This window comes from Gasterosteus aculeatus, chromosome 21, assembly GCF_964276395.1.
Source record: "Gasterosteus aculeatus chromosome 21, fGasAcu3.hap1.1, whole genome shotgun sequence".
Classification (NCBI taxonomy): Eukaryota; Metazoa; Chordata; class Actinopteri; order Perciformes; family Gasterosteidae; genus Gasterosteus; species Gasterosteus aculeatus.
In genome coordinates, this window is record NC_135708.1 from 20,202,277 (window position 1) to 20,222,007 (window position 19,731).

The 19,731-nt window shown below is 47.6% G+C and overlaps 1 protein-coding gene and 1 long non-coding RNA gene across 3 annotated transcripts; both read right to left on the reverse strand.

Moving 5' to 3' along the window:
- Positions 1 to 99: 99 nt before the first annotated feature.
- LOC120811508 (cullin-1) lies at positions 100 to 12,576 on the reverse strand. 2 transcript variants are annotated; one of them, XM_078096213.1, is made up of 23 exons: positions 12,292 to 12,483; positions 7,593 to 7,983; positions 5,932 to 6,106; positions 5,673 to 5,840; positions 5,465 to 5,515; positions 5,292 to 5,382; positions 5,009 to 5,172; positions 4,769 to 4,931; positions 4,484 to 4,614; positions 4,239 to 4,346; positions 4,050 to 4,156; positions 3,794 to 3,842; positions 3,562 to 3,693; positions 3,341 to 3,458; positions 2,898 to 2,921; positions 2,613 to 2,689; positions 2,379 to 2,497; positions 2,013 to 2,118; positions 1,875 to 1,922; positions 1,689 to 1,771; positions 1,506 to 1,611; positions 1,288 to 1,401; positions 100 to 866 (listed from the first exon to the last, which is right to left on the reverse strand). In XM_078096213.1, exons 2-23 carry the CDS (start codon positions 7,730 to 7,732, stop codon positions 786 to 788), a joined length of 2,355 nt encoding a protein of 784 aa, XP_077952339.1. In that variant the 5' UTR covers positions 7,733 to 7,983; positions 12,292 to 12,483; the 3' UTR covers positions 100 to 785. The 2 variants fall into 2 exon arrangements, with proteins under 2 accessions (XP_077952339.1, XP_040022827.1); XM_040166893.2 differs by lacking the exon at positions 2,898 to 2,921 and having other exon boundaries at positions 12,292 to 12,576.
- A 1,193-nt stretch (positions 12,577 to 13,769) lies between these two features.
- On the reverse strand, positions 13,770 to 16,844 carry LOC144390113 (uncharacterized). The gene is made up of 4 exons (XR_013454184.1): positions 16,222 to 16,844; positions 15,475 to 15,610; positions 14,840 to 15,129; positions 13,770 to 14,060 (listed from the first exon to the last, which is right to left on the reverse strand). It is a non-coding gene; the product is annotated as an uncharacterized LOC144390113 (long non-coding RNA).
- Between the last annotated feature and the right edge of the window lie 2,887 nt (positions 16,845 to 19,731).

A 19,731-nucleotide genomic window follows, 5' to 3' on the forward strand; every position in this document is an offset into this window, starting at 1 on the left:
ACTTGAGAGAAGAGTGAATTTCTTGGATAATTAGATCTTAGGTGAAGACTGAGCGCTGGAAACACTTTGCATTCAACAAAAGAAAGTCGGAAGAAAGTGTTTAGAGAAATCTTTCCTTGTTTTTATTTATCACACATTTAGAAAATGAACCACACTATACAAATGTCCCCCGCTGGGCGATGACGTTGGGCCTCCTGCCAGAACCCGACCGACCTCAAACCAAAACAACTTCAGCAGATAAAGAAGCATCATGGCCGCCGTGAACTCACCACCACCTCCTCCTTTAAATTACAGGCCGGCGTCGCGTCAGCTGCCCAGTGACTCGACTTTTCATCTTCATGTTTTTAATGTTTTCCTGGCGGTCACAGGGAGGCAGTAGCATGCAGAAACCTTTGGATGCGGCTCTCCTCTGATTGGCTGAAGGCTAATTCATTACGTTCGCGCTACGTAAAGTAGGGTCTGTTTTTTCCCTCTTAAGAGTCTGTGGTTGTTATTTACAATATGACAACAAGTGTGTGTGCGTTTGAGTCCTACAGATAAGGACGGGACAGGCGAGCGAGTAGCCGGACAGGAGGGGGGAGCAGAAAGGTCACCCGCCCCCCCAGTCTTATCAGTGCGGTCACATGATCGCTGACACACTCACAACATGTCCGCCGCTCAGAGGGATCCTCACTTTATTACTCAGACATGAAATAAAAAAAAAAAATGAAGATAACAAATAAAACTGAGGAGAGCCGGCTGGGGGGGGGGGGGGGGGGGGGGGGTATGTAGGCATGGGGGGGCATTCAGGCCAGGTAGCTGTACGTGTCCTTCTCCCCGTCCACTCGCTCCAGGTACTCTTTCTCGATCAGGATGTCGATGCATTTCTGTCCACAAGAGGGAGACAAACACAAACTTGAAATCAACACAATATGAAAAGATAAAAATGTTTTATTGTCATAATATTATGACACTATTAGTTTTTATTGTTTTCAAAAGCACTGAATGAAGAGCCCTTACGTTGTGCACGTCATTCATACTGACAATTGCAAAGATTGCATTGTATTTTCTGATGAATAGGTGATCATTATTAGTTTGAATTATTATAATGTGATTTTAGTGTTTCTCTGATATTTATTCACTTTACTACGCGTGCTGCAGTCGATCAAAACAGACTTCATTGTTCTCAATGTGGCATTTTGTGTTGTAAAATAACGGCTAAAAGTTGTAATTAATCTGCAGGTCAGAGGCAATAAGAATCATCGGGTTTCAGAAAATGAATGACCTGTTGCCATGGTTACGCGTTACCTTGATCACAGGGACTCGGGGTTTGAATCGGGACGACAGCTGGTTCAGCACTTCAGCCAGAAGCTGCTGGTGCTTCAGGACCTTCCTCATCTTCATGATCCTCACTATGGCGGCCTACACGGCAAATACATGAACCGCTTTGTTATGATCGGGACCGACGTTTAACTCAGTAAAGGTGTAAAACAATAAAAAGGTGCGCGGAGGCGTCAATAAATCACCTGAATGAGGAGCTTCCGATCCTCCTCGATGTTCTTGTGAGTCGTCTCCTGCTCCTGCTTCTGCTCCGTCTTCATCGGCACGTTGATGTTCACCCTCAGCTTCTTACTAAGGGCGGAGAAACACAGCAGTTTGAACACAGTCGAGACGGCGTTGGAGGCTCCGAGGCGTTGGAGGCTCCTCACTTCTTGTATCCGAGGAAGAGCTTGATGACGGTGTCGGGTTTGAAGTCCATCTCGTCCACGTTGGCGTTCTCGTCTTCCATCACCTGTCAGACGGACAAACATCAGTGAGGCAGCGGAGGGGAGTCAAAGTTAAGGTGACGTAATGAAAAGTCAGAATATGGACAAAGAAAAATACGATTCACTCACCAGAAGCTTCGATTTCAACAAAATCTGCAGAACTTGAACGAGAATGTCCTGAGAAGAAGTGAAACATTGTCAGAGGAGAACGGAGAAGTTTCTACTCGAAGGATCTTCTTCAGGAGACAACGAGTGCGTCCGGCTCACCGTTTTGATCTGCGTGCTGTCGGTCAGCTGCTGCACCGTGTAGCTGTCCTCTGTGTTGTACTGCAGCAGGATGGCCATCTGGAAGGTGGAGGCCTGCAGGGTGTACCTGTAAACAACAACAACAACAAATCAAGATGTTCATGAATGAGAAGAGCGTGCAGCCAAAGCTCAACCACCTTGAAGAAACATCTCAGAAATAGTTTTTCACATAATTATTCTCTTCTCATTGCTGAAATGATAGTTTGTGTCAAACAAAGACGCTTGTCAAGCGACGTGTCGACTGGGAACACGAAGACGCTGAAGCAGTAACTTCTCTCATCCGGTCCATCATAACAGGATGACCCCCCCTCTAGAAATGAGTCTCACCTGTTCTTGAAGCAGTTGGTGACCAGCTCTCCTTTGGACAGGTGATAGAGCCACGTCAGCTTCCTGCCGCTGTGTCTGCTGGCGTAGAACGCCGTGAAGCGCTGGTAGCTCCGCTCCAGCTGCACGGGGGGGGGGGGGGGGGGGGGGTGTAACATGGGGGGGATCTCGTCATTGTCATTAGAGATTGGCTGCAGGAAGGAACGAGGCCTCGTGGAGGCGCGATGCGGTTCGTACCTCAGACGGCAGCGCGAAGGTGCAGGACTGCTGGAAGGGCCACGAGCCCGAGCTGAGCACCTGGATGCTGAAGTCTACTGCAAGACACAAGTCGCACACGCTACAGTTCACGCGTCCCTCGGGAATTAAAGTCCTGCAATGTTTGTTAAATCATAAGTGACGTCATGCGGCATGTGACAGGAAAACAAAGCTCTAAAAAAAACAAAGACAACTGGAAATTGATGTTTATATTTTTGCGGCTCCCAGAAAAACACAATGATCCTCTCGAGTCCCCCTTTCACTCACTTATCTGGACTTCACCCAGAGGAGCTGTATGAGAGGAGACAAATGTCCAAATTAGCTGGACTGGACACTTTACCCGTCCAGCTTCCTGGTACAAGAGACTCCTGAGCCGCAGGGCGCCACCTAGTGGTTCCGTTAAACCCAAAACGCCTCGTTGCTGTATAGAAAGCTGCTACACGACCCGTAAAGAGTTTCGCCAACGTTGGATATCTAACGTTTCCTTTACCAGCAGTTAAAGCTTCATAGTGTGAAGACATGAAATGTGGACACATCAAAGGGGAAGTGACGCGTGAAACAGACCAGAGGATCTAGTTGGGTTTATTCCTCATTTATTACGGTAAACATAATGAAACGTGAGCATTGAGACATAAAATGCTCGCTTAACTGACCCAAGAACGAGTGTGTGTGTGTGTGTGTGTGTGTGTGTGTGTGTGTGTTACACTTACAGTCCAGAGGCTCAGAGTTGGTCAGGTGTTTCTTGAACTGTTCGTTCAGGTCTTTACTGACTCCGATGTCCTGGAACATCCGCTGCAGTTTGGACGTGTACTCGAAGCCGCACGCTTGCTGCACGAAAACAAACAAAAACAGACACAGACGGAGATTTGGAGGCTGAGGGACAGAGACAGACACCGAGGGACAGAGAGACAGGCGGACTCTGGTGCGCCACCTTGAGCTTGGAGATCATGCTGGCCTCGGCGTCGTCGCTGGCGCTGTTCTGGTGCACGAGCCGCTTGGCCAACATCTTAGCGTAGAACTTCTGGAAGACGTCTTTGTCCTCGATGTATTTGAACACGACCATCTGAGAAGAGGAAAGAAAACCACCTCAATCACGCAATCGTCCCACTTCTAAAGCAGCTGCACAGCAGCGGTTGTGTGTGCACGAGGTGAAAGCTTCTCACCACTTGGTTCAGCGTGTCCTCCAGTTCTGCCTCCTCCGGGTTTTTAGAGCTGCAGAAAGAAGAAGCAGCGATGAAGACGTCAGAACAGAAGTTGCTCGGTTCTGTTTTGCGGACGGTTCCTCGTCCTTTGGAGACCCACAGCGTCGTGACTTGTGAGTCAGACGTTAAATATAAACTCTGGAGGACTTTGTTGTCTCGTTCCGTTGGTATAAAACGGCGGAGCGGAGGAAGTGGCGTCGGCCGGCGTCTCACCCACCTCTTCTTCAGCAGCGAGTCGCAGTAGCGGGCCAGCAGCTCTGGGGACTTGCTGGAAGACTGAGCCATCCGGGTGACGGCGTTGTTGTTGATGAAGCGGCCGCACGCCTGTGAAGAGACACGACAAGCCGCGGTCAGAGGGGGGGGCGGACACAAAGTCAGGCCCAGGGCGGGGTCAAGGGTCACCGACCTTGTCGAGCGCGGCGACAAAGCCGGCGTCGTTGTTGAAGGCGGACATGACCAAGGCGTTGTACTTCTTGTGGACGTCCAGGGTGGTCTGCACGTACACTTTGGGGTCCTGGGGGGCAAAGAAACACTCATTCAGTGTTGGGAAGACTTATTGGTCTCATTGGTCGAAGAAGCCCAAAGAGGTTTTGTTTGGGTTTGGATCAGAACACAAACTAGTCGACTTAAGAGTCCAACAGGGTTCCGTACGTTGAGCGCGGCCTCGCCACACTTCTCGATGGCGGCCAGGCCCTGGTTGTGGATGTGAGTCTCGAGAAGCTTCTTCAGCTCGCCGAGACCGTCTGTGATCCGCGAGACCAGGTTGTACATCCGGCCCAGGTCTGAGAGGAGAGGGGGGACACGTCAGTCCTTCAGCAGGACCACCTCATTCAAGTTTGTTTGTGGCAGGATTAAACGTTTTAGGAGATATTTAGGAGCTTTTTACAGCTTGTTCTTACCGACTGCTTAACAGAATCCCATCAAACGCTGGTTTACCTTCATTCTTGTCGGCATCCAGAAGGTTCTGGAACTCTGTGTGGAAGATCTCCAGGTGCTTCTCTATGAGGACCTGCTCACACTTCCTGGCCAGCTCGTCCTGGGTGGACTCGTGGAGGTAAACCTGCACGCGGCGCTGCTCCTCCAGCAGACGAGCCTCCGCCTGATGAATAAACGCTCATTTCATTCATTTGCTCTTCACAGCTTCTAAAAGCAACAGGCCGCGCTGCGACCTTCTACCTTCTTCATGTACTCGGTGACGGGGTTCTGCTGCAGGAACTCCGTGCTCTCCCGGGTGTAGAAGCGCTCCGTGTCGGTGAGGAACTGACACTCAAAGTACTCCTTGTACACGGACAGCGTGGGGCCTTTGGCGTAGGCGTCCTCCTCGTTCAGGCCCAGCTCCACTGGAGAGGCCGAGGGAAGGAAGGAAGGAAGGAAGCAAGGACACAGGAGGCACAGAGGTAAGGCGACCCACGCACCGGTTTTACAATGTTAGGAGTGGAACAGTGGTCCCGAGACCTACCGTAGGACTGGACCACCCCGCTGATCAGTCGGGTGTTGATGGTCTCCCCGTTCCTCTCCCTCTCGATCAGCTTCAGCACAGCGTTTGTGACCTGAGGAACAGGTCGTTATTATGAGGTCATTGACAGCAGGGGGCGTCGTGCTGTTTGAGTGTCCTCGTGCACGTTTTCCCACCTGTTTGTTGAGGGGTCGGAATAAACACTCCCTCCAGGTCACGAGTGCCAGCTGGGAGGAAGAACAAGAAGGTCAAGCAGAGGTCAAGGCTGCATGTATGAAAAGTACCTCGTTGCTTCCACTAAAACAACGTTTTCTTTTGAAAATACCGACGTCATTCATTCATGACGTTCGATTCCCGTTACGTGCGGCCGAGCGGCACACGTACCGAGTAGATCTCGTAAATGCCCTTGCGCCCCTCGTCACACTCTCGTCTGACCCAGTGGCGGTTGAGGTAGGCGCAGATCCCGTTGAGGACCTTGCTGGAGAAACGGTAATCCTCCCACTGCTGGGTGTAAAACTTGAGGACGCACTCGTCCATCAGATCCTCGCCGTCCTGGCGGGGAGAGCGGACAGGAAGGGAGAGCGCGGTGAGAAGCGGCCTCTGACCTCTGACCCGTGACCTCGTTTGGCCTGTGTGGACTCACCTTGAGCAGGCTGGTCAGGTAGTTCTTCAGGAACTCTTTGAGCCGCTTGTAGAGCTCCAGGCCTACAAACTGAGCCCCACCCGGAGTGGTGGTCTTTTTGGAGGGCTTGGTTGGCGGCACCGAGCCCCGGCCTTGGCTGGACTGGTGGACGCTGGTACAATAGTTATATACATGTCTGGAGGGGGGTTAAGGAATAAACAGGCATGTGTGTGTGGACTGGAGATAACATTAATCACAACGTTTTACTATCAGTGATGACATCATTGATGTTTTTCTCCGATCATGTGACACAACAGAAGGAGGTAAAAACATGACGTTTGGAATGTCTCATGGTTTGACAGACAAGCTGCTATAATGAAACTACAAAAGCTTGTGATATCGTACAATAAGGACCAACAACAACCGCCGACTAGCATGAGCGGCTAAATAGTTTCTTTTGTGCTGTTATCCAATGAATGAACGGTAAACAGGTGACATCACGGCACTAATGGAAACTTTTCAGGCATTGCTATCTTATGTTATTTGCAACCAAAACGACATTTGGAAAGAGCCGTAGAGCCGCCATCTCTGGTAGATCCTGTCAATCACAGTAGCCCCGCCCTGAAGCCTGCCCCGCTTCATGGTTGGACTCTAAACAGACCGTAATTTACTAAATGAACATGGCTTGAAACGAGAGATTGAGGCCATGAACTCAACCGGACCAGAGTCGCCGCCCCCTCGTGGTCAGCGGAGAGAACGCAGCGTTGGCATATTCACCACGCTCGGCTGCAACAGAAGCTATAAAAGGTCAAAGCGCTCTGCAGCTTGAGGTTTCCGTGTTAAATGTCTGGTGGCAAACGTTTAGTAAACGGATGGAAAATGTCCTGACCACAGCGTCCCTGCTCTACTTCATAAAGATCTTTAGTTCACACAAAACATCCCTCCGTGTCCAACAAAGCTTGTAATAATTAGTGAAGAGGGACGCGGGCCCAAAACCCCCAAAAGGCCAACACGACCTTCACGGACTCTCTCTGCCGGAGAGGATGGACCGGCGCTCTGAGATCATCCGTGCAGACTTCACGGAGTCGATGACATCCTGCCGGGCTGAAAGGTGCATAACAGGAAGCCAGGTTGTCAAACAACTAAATGTGCTCTCGGTTCTGTGGAGTTTGAACAATTGAAGGTGATTTACTCCGTGTGGTTAACGTGTGACTGTATTTGTCCCCCCCCCTCGTCCCCCCAAGCTTCCAGTTCCCTTTTTGCATAAAGAAACAACATGTTCGAGTAACACCTCATGAGGTGTTTTGCATCCTGCTTCCAGGACTCCAGCCCGCTGGGCATCGGCGTGACTCACTATCAGAACACAACACGTTTAGGTCTGAATCAAGTCGGCCGTGTCGGTCGTGCATTTAAAAGAAATGCATGATTTCTTTTCAAGTTCTCTTACAACTCGATTGTGTATTATCTAAATCGATAACGCGCCAGAATAAAATGAAAAACTCAAATTAACCAACAGCCTGAAAACCCAAATATTAATCACATCACTATTAAATAACACATCTGTTAAGCTACAACGGGTGAATTTGGAGTTTAAATAATCTAAAATCAGTTTAATCAATTTTCCGTGGCGCCCAAAGATCCGGCCAGCGCTTAAACGTGTAACGGCAGCAGCGGCAGGATACGTGTAGAGTTCCATGTAGCGCGACTTGGCCATGCTCTGCCGCGTGTACACCTGCTGGATGCCGGCCCGCAGGTCGTCCCATATCTGGTCCAGGCCTATCTGTTTCAGTCCGTGGGGGTTCTGGGTCCTGTTCGACGACATGGCGGATACCCCTCGTCCTCTCCTTTCACCCAACAATGCCCTCCCTTTGCTGCTTCGGCGGGCGTTGTAACCCCCCCACCCCGCGGGTCGCTTGTGTCCTGCTCTGCTCTCAGAGTGCGCGGTCCATCTGTCGGCGGCGCTTCGGGAAGCCGGTCGTTGGGTTGTGAGGCAGGATGCAGTCCCACTCTGCACACCTGGGTGGCGCTGTCTGCCCCGCCCCCTAAAACCGCTGGCACTCCTCACCAGGTGACCTGCAGCCCAAAAAAAAAAAAAAAGAGACGTTAATTGAGTAAAGGTTTATTTGAGACCTCAGAATCCCGGCCCGGAGTAACGTGCCGACACGCGTGACGTCAGGCGGCTAATAACGGATTAGTCCACTTCAGCGCCGCCATGATTTCCTCCACTAGCGCTCCTCTTCCCTTGCACATTTGGTAGCTGATTGACCCCCACGGCGTCCCGTAGGAGGCTCGGTTAAAGCTGGGCGGTTTGGGGAAAATCAAGTGGATGTTTTTGTCTAGACTGAAGATTTTGACGGGTTGATTAGTGGCGGTTTCACAAAAGTATTTACACAATTATACGTTTGCTCAGTAACGTCGGTACACAACAGCATGGTGAGATAAAAGAGAACGGGTCATTGCTGTCAAAAATGATGTTGATATCACATATCAGAGCGTATAAACATGTATATCTGCGGTCAGGACAGAGATCCTATCAGAAGATGCAGCAGGGAGCTACGCTGTAATTTCATCCCCTCGCTGAGGACAAGAGAGCGTCGACATCTTTAAAGCTCCCGGCCGAGGGGAGAGATCTGTACATTTATCTCCACAGAGAACAACAATAAAAAGATGCCAGGTTGGACTTTTCGGTGTTTCGTTGTTCTGGTTAAACTGAAGGAAGGATGCAATCAGGCTTTACTTTTCCCTCCACGTCGCTCACAGCATTCAGACATTTACTCATTTGATTTCCAACGGAACCTTTAAAACCAGTAGCTGTGAAACCCGATCAGACACGCGTTTAAGGGCTCGCGTTTAAAAACACGGGGTTCAAATAGATCCCAGATCATTAAACAACAGGCCCTGCTGTGCAGACGCCGACTGGCGGCCGGCAGCGCGGCTATATTTAGCTGCCCGTCCCTGGCAATTCACCGCCATCAGGGAGACTCGGGAGTCAGCAAGTGTAGCAGCCGGTTAGCGGGAGGAAGCCGAGCGACCCGCTCCGCTTACTTCCTGTTTCGTTAAGGACACTGGAATTTAGGCTTTTTGTCAAAAAACAAAATGTTGTCTTCTCCCCCAGACACACAGCACAGCAGTCTGCTGCCGCGCCGCGGCCCCCACCGACTCACTACGACCACACGGAAATAAACCTTTTCTGACCAACGCTGGATTTCTAAGCTGGGATCAGGCCCGGTTGTTTATGCAACATTTGAAAAGCAGCTCCTTAGCGTGTTAAAAATAAACCCCTTCATGTGCTTCCATCCAGCAGGATTAAGCAATAAAAACACAGACACCGAATGAGTAATTCTCGGGCTACTAAGTTACAGAAGCTGGTTAATCTTTAAACGCTGTAACTTTATAACAAGCCACTTAATTTGTATTTGTTAAAAATACAGCTGCCCCGATGTGAAGATGGTGGCGCTGTTGGCTGCCTCGGAGTCGTGCAGTAGTTGAGGGCGGCCGTCGTGGCGTCTGACCGGAAGGACGGCAAAGCGTCTCGAGCGCGAGTTGGCTGTGAGTTTAGGAAGCGTGTGACCGTGAGCGGAACACTAAAAGTCACTATCTCAGCAGGTCCGTGTTCATCCAGACAGAACCGCGCACTCGCCCTGTGCTCCATGGTGAATAATGCAGGAACAGAAGGAGCTGGACGGATGCGTTTCTCTGGCGTCGTTCCTTGCAAGATGAAATGAATTGACTGATGTTCGTCACAGCGGACGCAGAACGCAGACTCTAGACCCGTTTCAGCCTCCGCTGCGCTTTATCGGAACCTCACTGAAAGGCAGCCACTACCTACCCGAGGTGATTCAGCAGTTGCCATGGCAACCGAGGCAGACAATACCTTTCCTAGTAGCTACCCAACTACGGAAGCTAGAGCGCTGATTCCGCGGTGCCTCCGCTCGCCGTCCTTCACAGCAGCTCTAGGGTCAGATTTCAGATTCCCAACACCAGGAGGTTTTGGATGTGCGTGTCCTCTGCAGTATTTGACCCATTATCACTTCCACAGCTACGTTACCGGGGGTAACGGGACGCATTACTTTCTAGAAAGTTTGTTGTGAAGCAGGAAACCTGCGCCAGTTCGTCACGATCGGCGCCGGCTCCTTCGTACGCGGCAGCAAAGTGTAGAAGGTCGGAGAACATGTCAATGACATCCAGGGAACAACTGGTCTGCGTGAGTGAAGCAGTGCTGTTAAGACTCGTTTGCCTCTATATCTGCAGTGTATCTCTTGTTTCCATTCTGAACTGAGGAAGTGGATTGGTTACGCATGAAGTACGATTGTCCTGACTGTCAATTTATTTTCAAAATCAATTGTTATGAATTGCAGTGACTTTACAAGGCCACATGTTACACAACATCTTAAATGACAACAGGGACTTGCATGCAGTGAGGTAAGAGAGCGGGGTGGGGGGAAGCCAGACTCAACGACTTAATACCGTACTTTTAAAAAACAAACAATAACAAAGTGACAACTTCTGGTAGTCAAACTCCGTTCTGTAACGATTGGTGACCCAATTAAACTGGTGAGTCATCGGGAGCATTGAAGCCTCAGATGAATCGCAGCGACGATGAACACTGGCGTGCGCGGTGTCAGTGCCCGTGTTATCCGGCAGCGAGGGAAGACGTTTCCTTCCTTTCCTAAGCGGCTTTTGATTTCTGTCGCTCTACTCGGCATTCAGAAGAACAGCCGAGCACAAGCGCGCCCCCCTCTAACCCCCCCAAACTGACTTCACCATCGGGGCCATCAGGTCCAAAAACGATTCCTACAGCAGGTTGTTGAGTTAAAGCCAGAAATAAAATGATTCTGCAGTGGAAGTGTCACGCCTCTGAAATCTTAAAGATATTGTAATAGGGCATCAAAACATGCTCCACACACTTACAGTTAATAGAACGCTATCGATTCATCCTTCAAGGCTCCATGAATCGCTGAACACCAAGAAGACGCGTTGGCTTTAATAGTTTAATGTTTTGAGCAAGTAAGCTAAAAGCTTCCCTTCCGAACAGACTTAAAGTCTTCTCTAGGCAGGTAGACGGCCATATGCTAAAGTCAGTCAATAATGATGCTACAGCAGATGTTCTTTACAAGGTGAGTTAACACCCACCCTGTGGGCTGTGAAACGCAGGCTGATTCGGAGAGGATGAGATGAGTCGATACACGTACAACTACGCCTCAGATCTCCATTTAAAAAGGGGGGGAAAGAACTGAAGTGCTCTCATGAAGAGCCCAACTTAAACAGTCAGCCAACATGGTGACAGACAACGTGGATGCTCGCTCAAGCTAGAATATTAACAGAATTCAGAATATTCAATATTGGGCAACATCCACTTTAAAACTCATATGTTTCAAAAAGCAACCCAGCGTTGACAGATACTCTCAAGACAAAAAGACAGTGAATAGACAACAGGGGTCCCTTTTAACAGAAATACAATAAAACACAAGTATGCCCAGGCCTGGAAAGGAGTATTTTATACCACAGCTCTGTAGGGTATTCCTCGGGAGAACCTTCCACAAATGCATATTGACAACAACCTCATGTGGGTGTAAGAAACAAAGTGGGTTTGTGTTCCTAGTGTCCACCAGCTGAGGGTCCTGTTCTTTCAGACGTATCAATAACGTGTTCCTTGTCCGTCTTCCCTTTCCCCCCCTCCAACATCTCCAGGCCTAGAAAGTGGCATGGATCGGGTATTTATTTTACCGGTATTCAGAGTGGGAGCCCTGTGCCAGGTTTCAAAATCACCCGACGTTGCCCTCCTCACCACGGCGACGCGAGGCCGATCCGATGGTTTAACAGCGATCTGTACCCGCGCCAGCTACACCGGGTCCCCGACACAACCCCACTGAAACAAACGAGGCTGTAAGGACCGCTTTTCTTCATATTTGCCAGGGATTAAACAAGAAAACCTGAGCCGCGAATGGAGTCATAGGCTGCTACGCAATACTGGTTGCTATCATTAGCTTCACGGGGCTCATCTAGCCCAGTTAGCTCGCAGGTAACGTTAGCTTGGGCTAACAAGCGCTTGGGAGGATTAGCTTCAAATGGAAATACAACAATCTAGTTTGACTGTATTTTTAATTCACTTACAGACATGTGTAGTGTTTGGGGTGTATTTGGGGTAAATGCTGCCTGGGCCGAACTAACCGCAGTAGTCAGGAAAGACCAACTGCCCGTGTTGTTGCTGTAAAATGGCAGCCTAGCTTCTCGGGCTGCTCAATAATGAGTCAGGAAAACAGTTCGCTAACAGTTTAGCATTAGCTTGCTAGCTAGCTCGGGGCTAGTTGGGTTGTCGTTAGAAGAGGGGGGAAAATAGCGCCACCAGATTACGTTCGCGACTCCGAAGCGTCACCTTACCATCTTAAGACCACCGCTATCGCTGTAGAGCAGCTCTACGTGTAGATGTTCGGCCCCAGAAGCTGCCTCCTCCGCGGTGTGTCGCTTCCCTTTCGGAGTGGCTCTGCTCGCCCGTTGCTAACTGCGACCGCTCTGCTTCGTTCGCACAAAGATCAACTCAGCAGCCACAGAAGCATGCGACCTTCAGGTACCCTCGGAAATGTGGACGTTACGAAGGAAACGTGAACAGGTATTTTTGTTTCTTCCGTATATTCTCGTAGAGACAAATATAAGATAATAAATGCTTAATAGTACTGCAATGTTATTTTTTCGTGACCCTTGTTGTTATTTCTACTTCTACTATCAGTAGACTACTGTCAAATTAATAAAATTTTGTCATCTTTCCCTCAACATTGTTGTACATACATGAACTCAAATAAATATTTTGCCTCTGCAATAATTCAAACTTAATTTGTGTAGGAGCCATTATGTGTTGTTGTTGGCAAAGTATATTTTGTTTGTTACACCGTATTTATATTGACACTTTGGACACTAGGTGGCGGTGATTAGGTGCACCTGGGTGTACATAAGGGACGTAGGTGACAGGAAGCGAGGCACAGGTAGGGGAGCACCAGACAGTTCTCACCAGACCACGAAGACAGACCACCATCAATAGGAGCACGTTCAACCGGTATGTTCATCTGTTTATACAATTGCCTGCAATAAATTACAAACCTCAACTAAAATCATCACTGGAAAATCTTTTGTGTGTCTGCGTCGAAACATCACTCCCACCTGTGCCTGATGGCAAAGAACAACAAGAAGCCAGCTAAAGGGGCAGCAAACCTAAGATTGCCAATACAAAAGTGAGAACTGCGCTCTATGAGTGAAAATTGAGCCGGTGAAGGTATTGGAACTGGATAAGGATTGCCAGGGCAGACGCGGGCAGCCCAATCGACGGAAGATTGACGCCACCTGTGCGAGCTAATGGAAGGAGATTGGAAACTCCAAACAACAAGGAGCCACGGAGGAGGTACGTGCAACACTAAGCTTTATTGGAAAAGCTATAGCACCAGAAACAGCAACACTGAATCTCGTTGACTCTCACTACAATATAAGCCGCATGACGCATTCTGCCTTCAGTGCGGTTTACTGGATCACAAACAAATATGTCCTTAGTCAAGTCTGACGTTCGGTCACAAAATGGCAATGTTGCATTGGATTCTGAAAAGGGAAAAAGGGTTACTAGACACACTGAAAAAGGTTTGGAAATGTTCATTGAAAACTGTCAGAAAGCAAGAAACTTGAAATGTAAGCAAGCTAAGAAGTCAATGGAGTTTCAGAAAGAGCTCATGAAATCAAAAGGGAATGCAAATGAAGTGCAATCTAACTTGGTTACATTAATCAACCTCTGTAATGATGCCAAAAGAAGTCATGAGTCATTGGTGAAGTTACCATTGCCTGAAAGTGAACTTGAAAAGCAAAATCACTGGTTTCAACAAAAAATGACAATTTTTGATGGTTTTATACAGGATGTAAATGTGTGGTTTTCAGAGGTTGGATGGCATGCAACGCATACCATTGCCGAAAATATAATCACAGATGACATTGGACCTGATGACAGTATTTCTAATGTGTCAAAACCCAAATCAAGCAACAAATCAAGTTCTTCATCACGTGCCTCTTCAACATCCTCTGCTCGCATTAAAGCTCATGCAGAAAAGGCTGCTCTCATGGAACGGGTCGCCGCTCTGCAGAAAATGCACGACCTGGAGGCTCAGGAAGAACAACTGAAAAGGAAGAAAGAACAACTGGAACTAGAGACTGAACTGGCAGCAACCAATGCAAAAATCAATGTACTTGAATCAAGAAATAGCTCAAGAGTGTCAGACGGAATGAACTCTTATTTGGAAAAAGGAACTGTTCAATGGAAAAGGTCAGTCAAAGAAAATCCACATGCAAACACCTATTTTCCCGATCAAGTGCAACAAAGACTGAATGTGCGGACAGGAACAGAATCATCTTCCCAGCAACAGGTTGTTCAGCCAAAGGAAAGCGCTGATGGACCATCTGTTAGAGCTCAGGATATGACTCCTCTAACACAACCTGGATATAATGATCATAATCAAGGTGATATCTATCACATCATTCAGAAGCAAAGTGACATAACCTCTCTTCTAGCTCAACACAATCTCTCTTCTACTTTACCACCAAGAGATATTCCCGTTTATGATGGTGATCCCTTGCAATATGGAGTTTTCATCAGGGCATTCGAGAGAGGAGTGGAAAGAAAGACTGATGACTACAGTGACTGCCTGCATTTCCTAGAGCAATATACCAGAGGGTATCCAAAGGATTTAGTCCACAGCTGTCAACATTTGTCTTCGGCTGAGGGCTATAAAAGAGCAAAAGAACTGCTTAAAGAACATTTTGGTAGCGAACATAAGATTGCTACAGCATACATGAACAAAGCGTTTGCCTGGCCAGCGATTAAGCCAGAGGACGTGAAAGCATTGCAAGCGTTTACATTATTCCTGAGAGGTTGTTGCAATGCAATGGAACAACTCACCTATATGGAGGAGTTGAACGTCGCTTCCAGTATGAAGACCATTCTTCTGAAACTGCCTTACAAGCTCAGAGACAAGTGGAGGAATAGGGCATGTCAGCTCCAGGAACAACATGGACGTCGAGCTAGTTTCTCTGACTTGGTAGACTTCATGGAGAGACAAGTGAAGATATTGTCGGATCCACTTTTTGGGAACATCCAGGATGCTAAGACAACTACATCCGTCAAACCCTATGTCACAGCAAGAGAGAGGCCGAGACCAAGAGGAAGCAGTTTTGCAACTACTGCAACACCTGTGGAAATGCCAATACAAGAAAAAATGACAAGTGGAATGAAAAATGTATCCGTCACCAACCCTCAAAATTCCTGTTTGTTCTGTGAGAGAGATGGTCACGCGTTGGCGCGGTGTCCACAAATTAGGAAAAAGATGCACAGGGAAAAAATTGACTTCTTAAAGAAAAGGGGAGTCTGTTTTGGCTGTTTGAAGGTAGGACACATGAGCAAAGACTGCGATAGTCGTTTGACTTGTGACATCTGCAACAAAATTCATCCTGAAATACTTCACATTGAACAAAGAGACATAGGAAGGAAAACAGAATTGGATGGAAAATCAATTGGGAGCAATGCTGTTCTCTCACCTCATACATGTGGGCATATTGGGGCCGGTGAAATAGCCTGTCTCTTCTCTATTGTGCCAGTACAAGTGAAGACCCCCAAAGGAGACACTGTGTTGCAGACGTATGCGTTTTTGGACCATGGAAGCTCAGCCACCTTCTGCACAGAAAGCCTGATGAGAAGACTGAATGTAACAGGACAAAAGACTAGTATTCTTTTACGTACAATGAACCAAGTGAAACCTGTGACTAGTCATCATATCCCAGGTTTAGAGATATCAAGTCTGGACAAAACTGATTTCATACAACTGCCCAATGTATTTACACATAAGATCATGCCTGTTTCCAAGCTCAACATTCCCAGACAAGAAGACCTGATGCAATGGCCTTACTTGAAGGACGTCAAGATTCATGAAATAGATTCTGGCATTGACCTGCTCATAGGCACAAATGCTTCTAAGGCATTGGAACCTTGGGAGGTGGTCAATAGCCAAGCCAATGGACCATACGCTGTGAGGACCCTATTGGGGTGGGTCATATATGGTCCTTTGAGAGGAGACAACAGCAGGGATGAGAATGGCTGCCCTGCTGCTGCTGTCAACCGACTGTCCATCGTGAACTTAGAGGAGCTACTGGTTAAACAATACAATCATGACTACAATGAAGAAAGCAGCAATGAAAGAGAGGAAATGTCCAGAGAAGAAATAAAATTCCTGGATATCGTGAATCACTCATCAAAAATTACAGATGGTCACTATTGTATAGACTTACCTTTCAAGCAAGAAAATCCCCGCATGCCAAACAACCGTTGCATAGCAGAGCAACGCATCCAAAGCCTGAAACGCAAGTTTGTTAAAAAGGAGATGTTTCGCAAAGAATATACAACTTTTCTCAAAGAAATGGTTAACAACGGCTATGCGGAAAGGATACCAGAGGATCAACTGAATCGTACTGATGGGAAACTCTGGTACATCCCACATCACGGGGTGTATCACCCGAGGAGAGGAACCTTGAGAGTGGTCTTCGACTGCGGCGCTGGCTTCAAAGGAACATCGCTCAATGAACAATTGCTACAGGGTCCAGATCTTACCAACTCACTTATAGGAGTACTCCTCAGATTCAGACAAGAGCCTGTTGCCCTGATGGCTGACATCAAAGCAATGTTTCACCAGGTCAAAGTGTCAGACAACCATATTGACTACTTGCGATTCCTATGGTGGCCTGATGGTGACGTGCAGCAGGATCTCGTCGAATATCGGATGAAAGTACACCTCTTTGGAGCAGTGTCATCGCCGAGTTGTGCAAATTTTGCACTAAGAAAGACCGCTGAAGATAACCTAACTCACTTTCCAGCAGAGGTTATAGACACTGTAAAAAACAACTTTTACGTAGATGATTGTTTGAAATCAATGTCTACAGAACAGGGCGCTGTTCTTATGGTAAGAGACCTGACCACTCTCTGCCAGAAGGGAGGATTCATACTGTCTAAGTGGATCAGCAACAGCCGTAAGGTATTGGCATCAATTCCACAAGAAAACCGAACCAAGGAAATAAAAGAGTTGGACTTGGACAAGGACAACCTGCCGACGGAAAGAGCACTAGGATTGCACTGGTGCGTTGAGACAGACGTGTTCACGTTCAGAATGACTGCACCCTCACGAGCATACACCAGGCGCGGCATCCTGTCCGTGGTTGGCTCTGTATACGACCCTTTGGGATTCCTGGCGCCATTTGTTCTGCCAGCCAAACTGATTATGCAGGAACTCTGTAGAAAACACCTTGGATGGGATGAAAACATACCCCAAACCATTTCTCAACAATGGACACAATGGCTGACAGATCTAAACAACATGACAGAGTTAAAAGTGGACCGCTGCATGAAGCCCACAAACTTTGGTCAAATTGGACATGCACAGTTACACCACTTTTCAGACGCCAGCGAAAGTGGATATGGTACAGTTTCATATCTTCGACTGGAAAACAACGAAAAGGAGGTGCACATTGCCTTCATGATAGGGAAAGCAAGAGTTGCACCATTAAAGCAAGTAACGATTCCCAGATTGGAGCTTACTGCTGCAGTTCTAGCTGTCAAAGTTGATATAATGCTTCGGAGAGAATTACAGCTTCAGCTGAACAAATCCACCTTCTGGACGGATAGCACAACAGTGCTGAAATACATCACCAACGAAACAAAACGTTTCCGAACCTTCGTAGCAAATAGAATCTCCTTCGTAAGGGACGCTACCGACGTGTCACAATGGAGATATGTCAGCACAAAGGAAAATCCAGCAGATGAAGCCTCTAGAGGACTAACGGCAAACCGCTTCTTAAGCTGCAGGAGATGGATCAAAGGACCAGAGTTTCTCTATCAACCAGAAAAAGAATGGCAGAAACCTTTTTTGGAAACCACAATCTCTGTCAATGATCCAGAAGTCAAGCAAGACATCACAAGTAACCTCATTGTGAAAGGTCCGTTGAACCCCACCAGCTCTTTAATGAGTTATTTCTCTTCCTGGAAAAGTCTAATGACAGCTGTAGCGTGGCTACTTAAAGTAAAAACAACTCTATTACTGCTGACTAGAAAAAGAAAGGAGATCCAGACCGCTGTGAGTATTTTAAAAGACGAGGCCAGCCAACTAAAGGAAATGCACGCCTTTAAAGCAACACTCCAAAGACAGTGTTTAAATCACGAGGACTTGATGCATGCAGAACGTGCTGTTATCTCTTTCAGTCAAAGGCAAAGCTTTGAAGAAGAACTATCCACACTAGGGGCTGGTAAAAATGGTGTTAAAAGAAGCAGTCATCTGTACAAGCTGGACCCGGTGTTGGACGATGGACTTCTGAGAGTCGGCGGTCGCCTGAGTAGACTAGCAATGCCTGAAGAGGCCAAGCACCCAGTGATTCTCTCAAAAGACCTGCACGTATCCACACTATTGCTACGACATATCCACGAACAAATTGGCCATGGGGGAAGAAATCATATGCTGTCCCGACTCCGTAAAAAGTACTGGATTATCAAAGCTAACTCTGCAGCAAGAAGGATCATAACAAACTGTGTTGTGTGCAAACGACTGCAGGGAAGAGTTGGAGAACAGAAAATGGCAGACTTACCTCTGGAAAGGATTCTACCAGACAAGCCTCCATTTACAGACGTAGGAGTAGACTACTTCGGCCCTATAGCGATCAAAAGAGGACGAAGTCTTGTTAAAAGATATGGCGTAATCTTCACCTGCATGGCAAGCAGGGCAGTGCATCTTGAAGTTGCATATACTCTTGACACAGACTCCTGCATCCATACACTACGAAGATTTATTTGTCGGCGAGGTCAAGTGCAGTCTTTAAGATCAGACAACGCAACAAACTTTGTTGGAGCTGAAAGAGAATTGAGAGAAGCACTTAATGCCTTGAATCAGGACAAAATCCAGACAGCTATGCTTCAGAAGGGAATTAAATGGCACTTTAACCCCCCAGCAGGATCTCATCACGGCGGTGTATGGGAGCGTTTGATCCGCATGGTCCGAAACGTGCTGCGCTCTGTTCTTAGCCAACAAGTTCTGGATGATGAAGGATTGCAAACTTTAATTTGTGAAGTTGAAGCAATTCTAAATGATCGACCCATTACCAAGCTCTCAGAGGACCCAATGGACCTGGAAGCACTCACCCCAAACCACCTCCTTCTGTTGAAAACCAAGCCGATACTACCACCTGGACTCTTCGTAAGAGAGGACTTGTATCTAAGGCGCAGATGGAGACAAGTACAATACATGGCAGATCTCTTCTGGAAAAGGTGGACACAGGAGTACTTACCATTAATTCAAGAACGACAGCGGTGGTCAAAGGTAAAAAGGAACTTCGCCCCAGGTGACATAGTTGTGGTGGTCGACTCCACTGCACCACGAGGCTCCTGGTTAATGGGTAGAATACTGGAGACGAAAGCAGATGCACAAGGCCTTGTGCGTACCGTCCGACTTCAGACAAAAACCAACATATTGGAAAGACCAATAACGAAGATATGTCTGATTAAAGAAACTGATATTTAGTAAGGCCTGGTGGTAAGGACCAGATACCACCAGGTGCCAAGTTTTGGAGCCCCGGGCCCTAAAAATGACTACTTCAAAAGAAGACCGAAGAATCAGTGAAGAGAATTAATTGCCAACACATTCCCTTATTATTTTTTGGTAATTGTTATAAAAGACAATTAGGGGCCGGTGTGTAGGAGCCATTATGTGTTGTTGTTGGCAAAGTATATTTTGTTTGTTACACCGTATTTATATTGACACT

Excerpts from the sequence above, each read along its gene's own strand:
- LOC120811508 (XM_078096213.1), bottom strand. The coding sequence starts at position 7,732 with ATGTCGTCGAACAGGACCCAGAACCCCCACGGACTGAAACAGATAGGC. Across the intron at positions 3,694-3,793 it reads AGGACACGCTGAACCAAGTG|ATGGTCGTGTTCAAATACAT; the intron begins GTGAGAAGCTTT and ends TCCTCTTCTCAG. Across the intron at positions 1,772-1,874 it reads TGTTGAAATCGAAGCTTCTG|GTGATGGAAGACGAGAACGC; the intron begins GTGAGTGAATCG and ends TCCGTCTGACAG.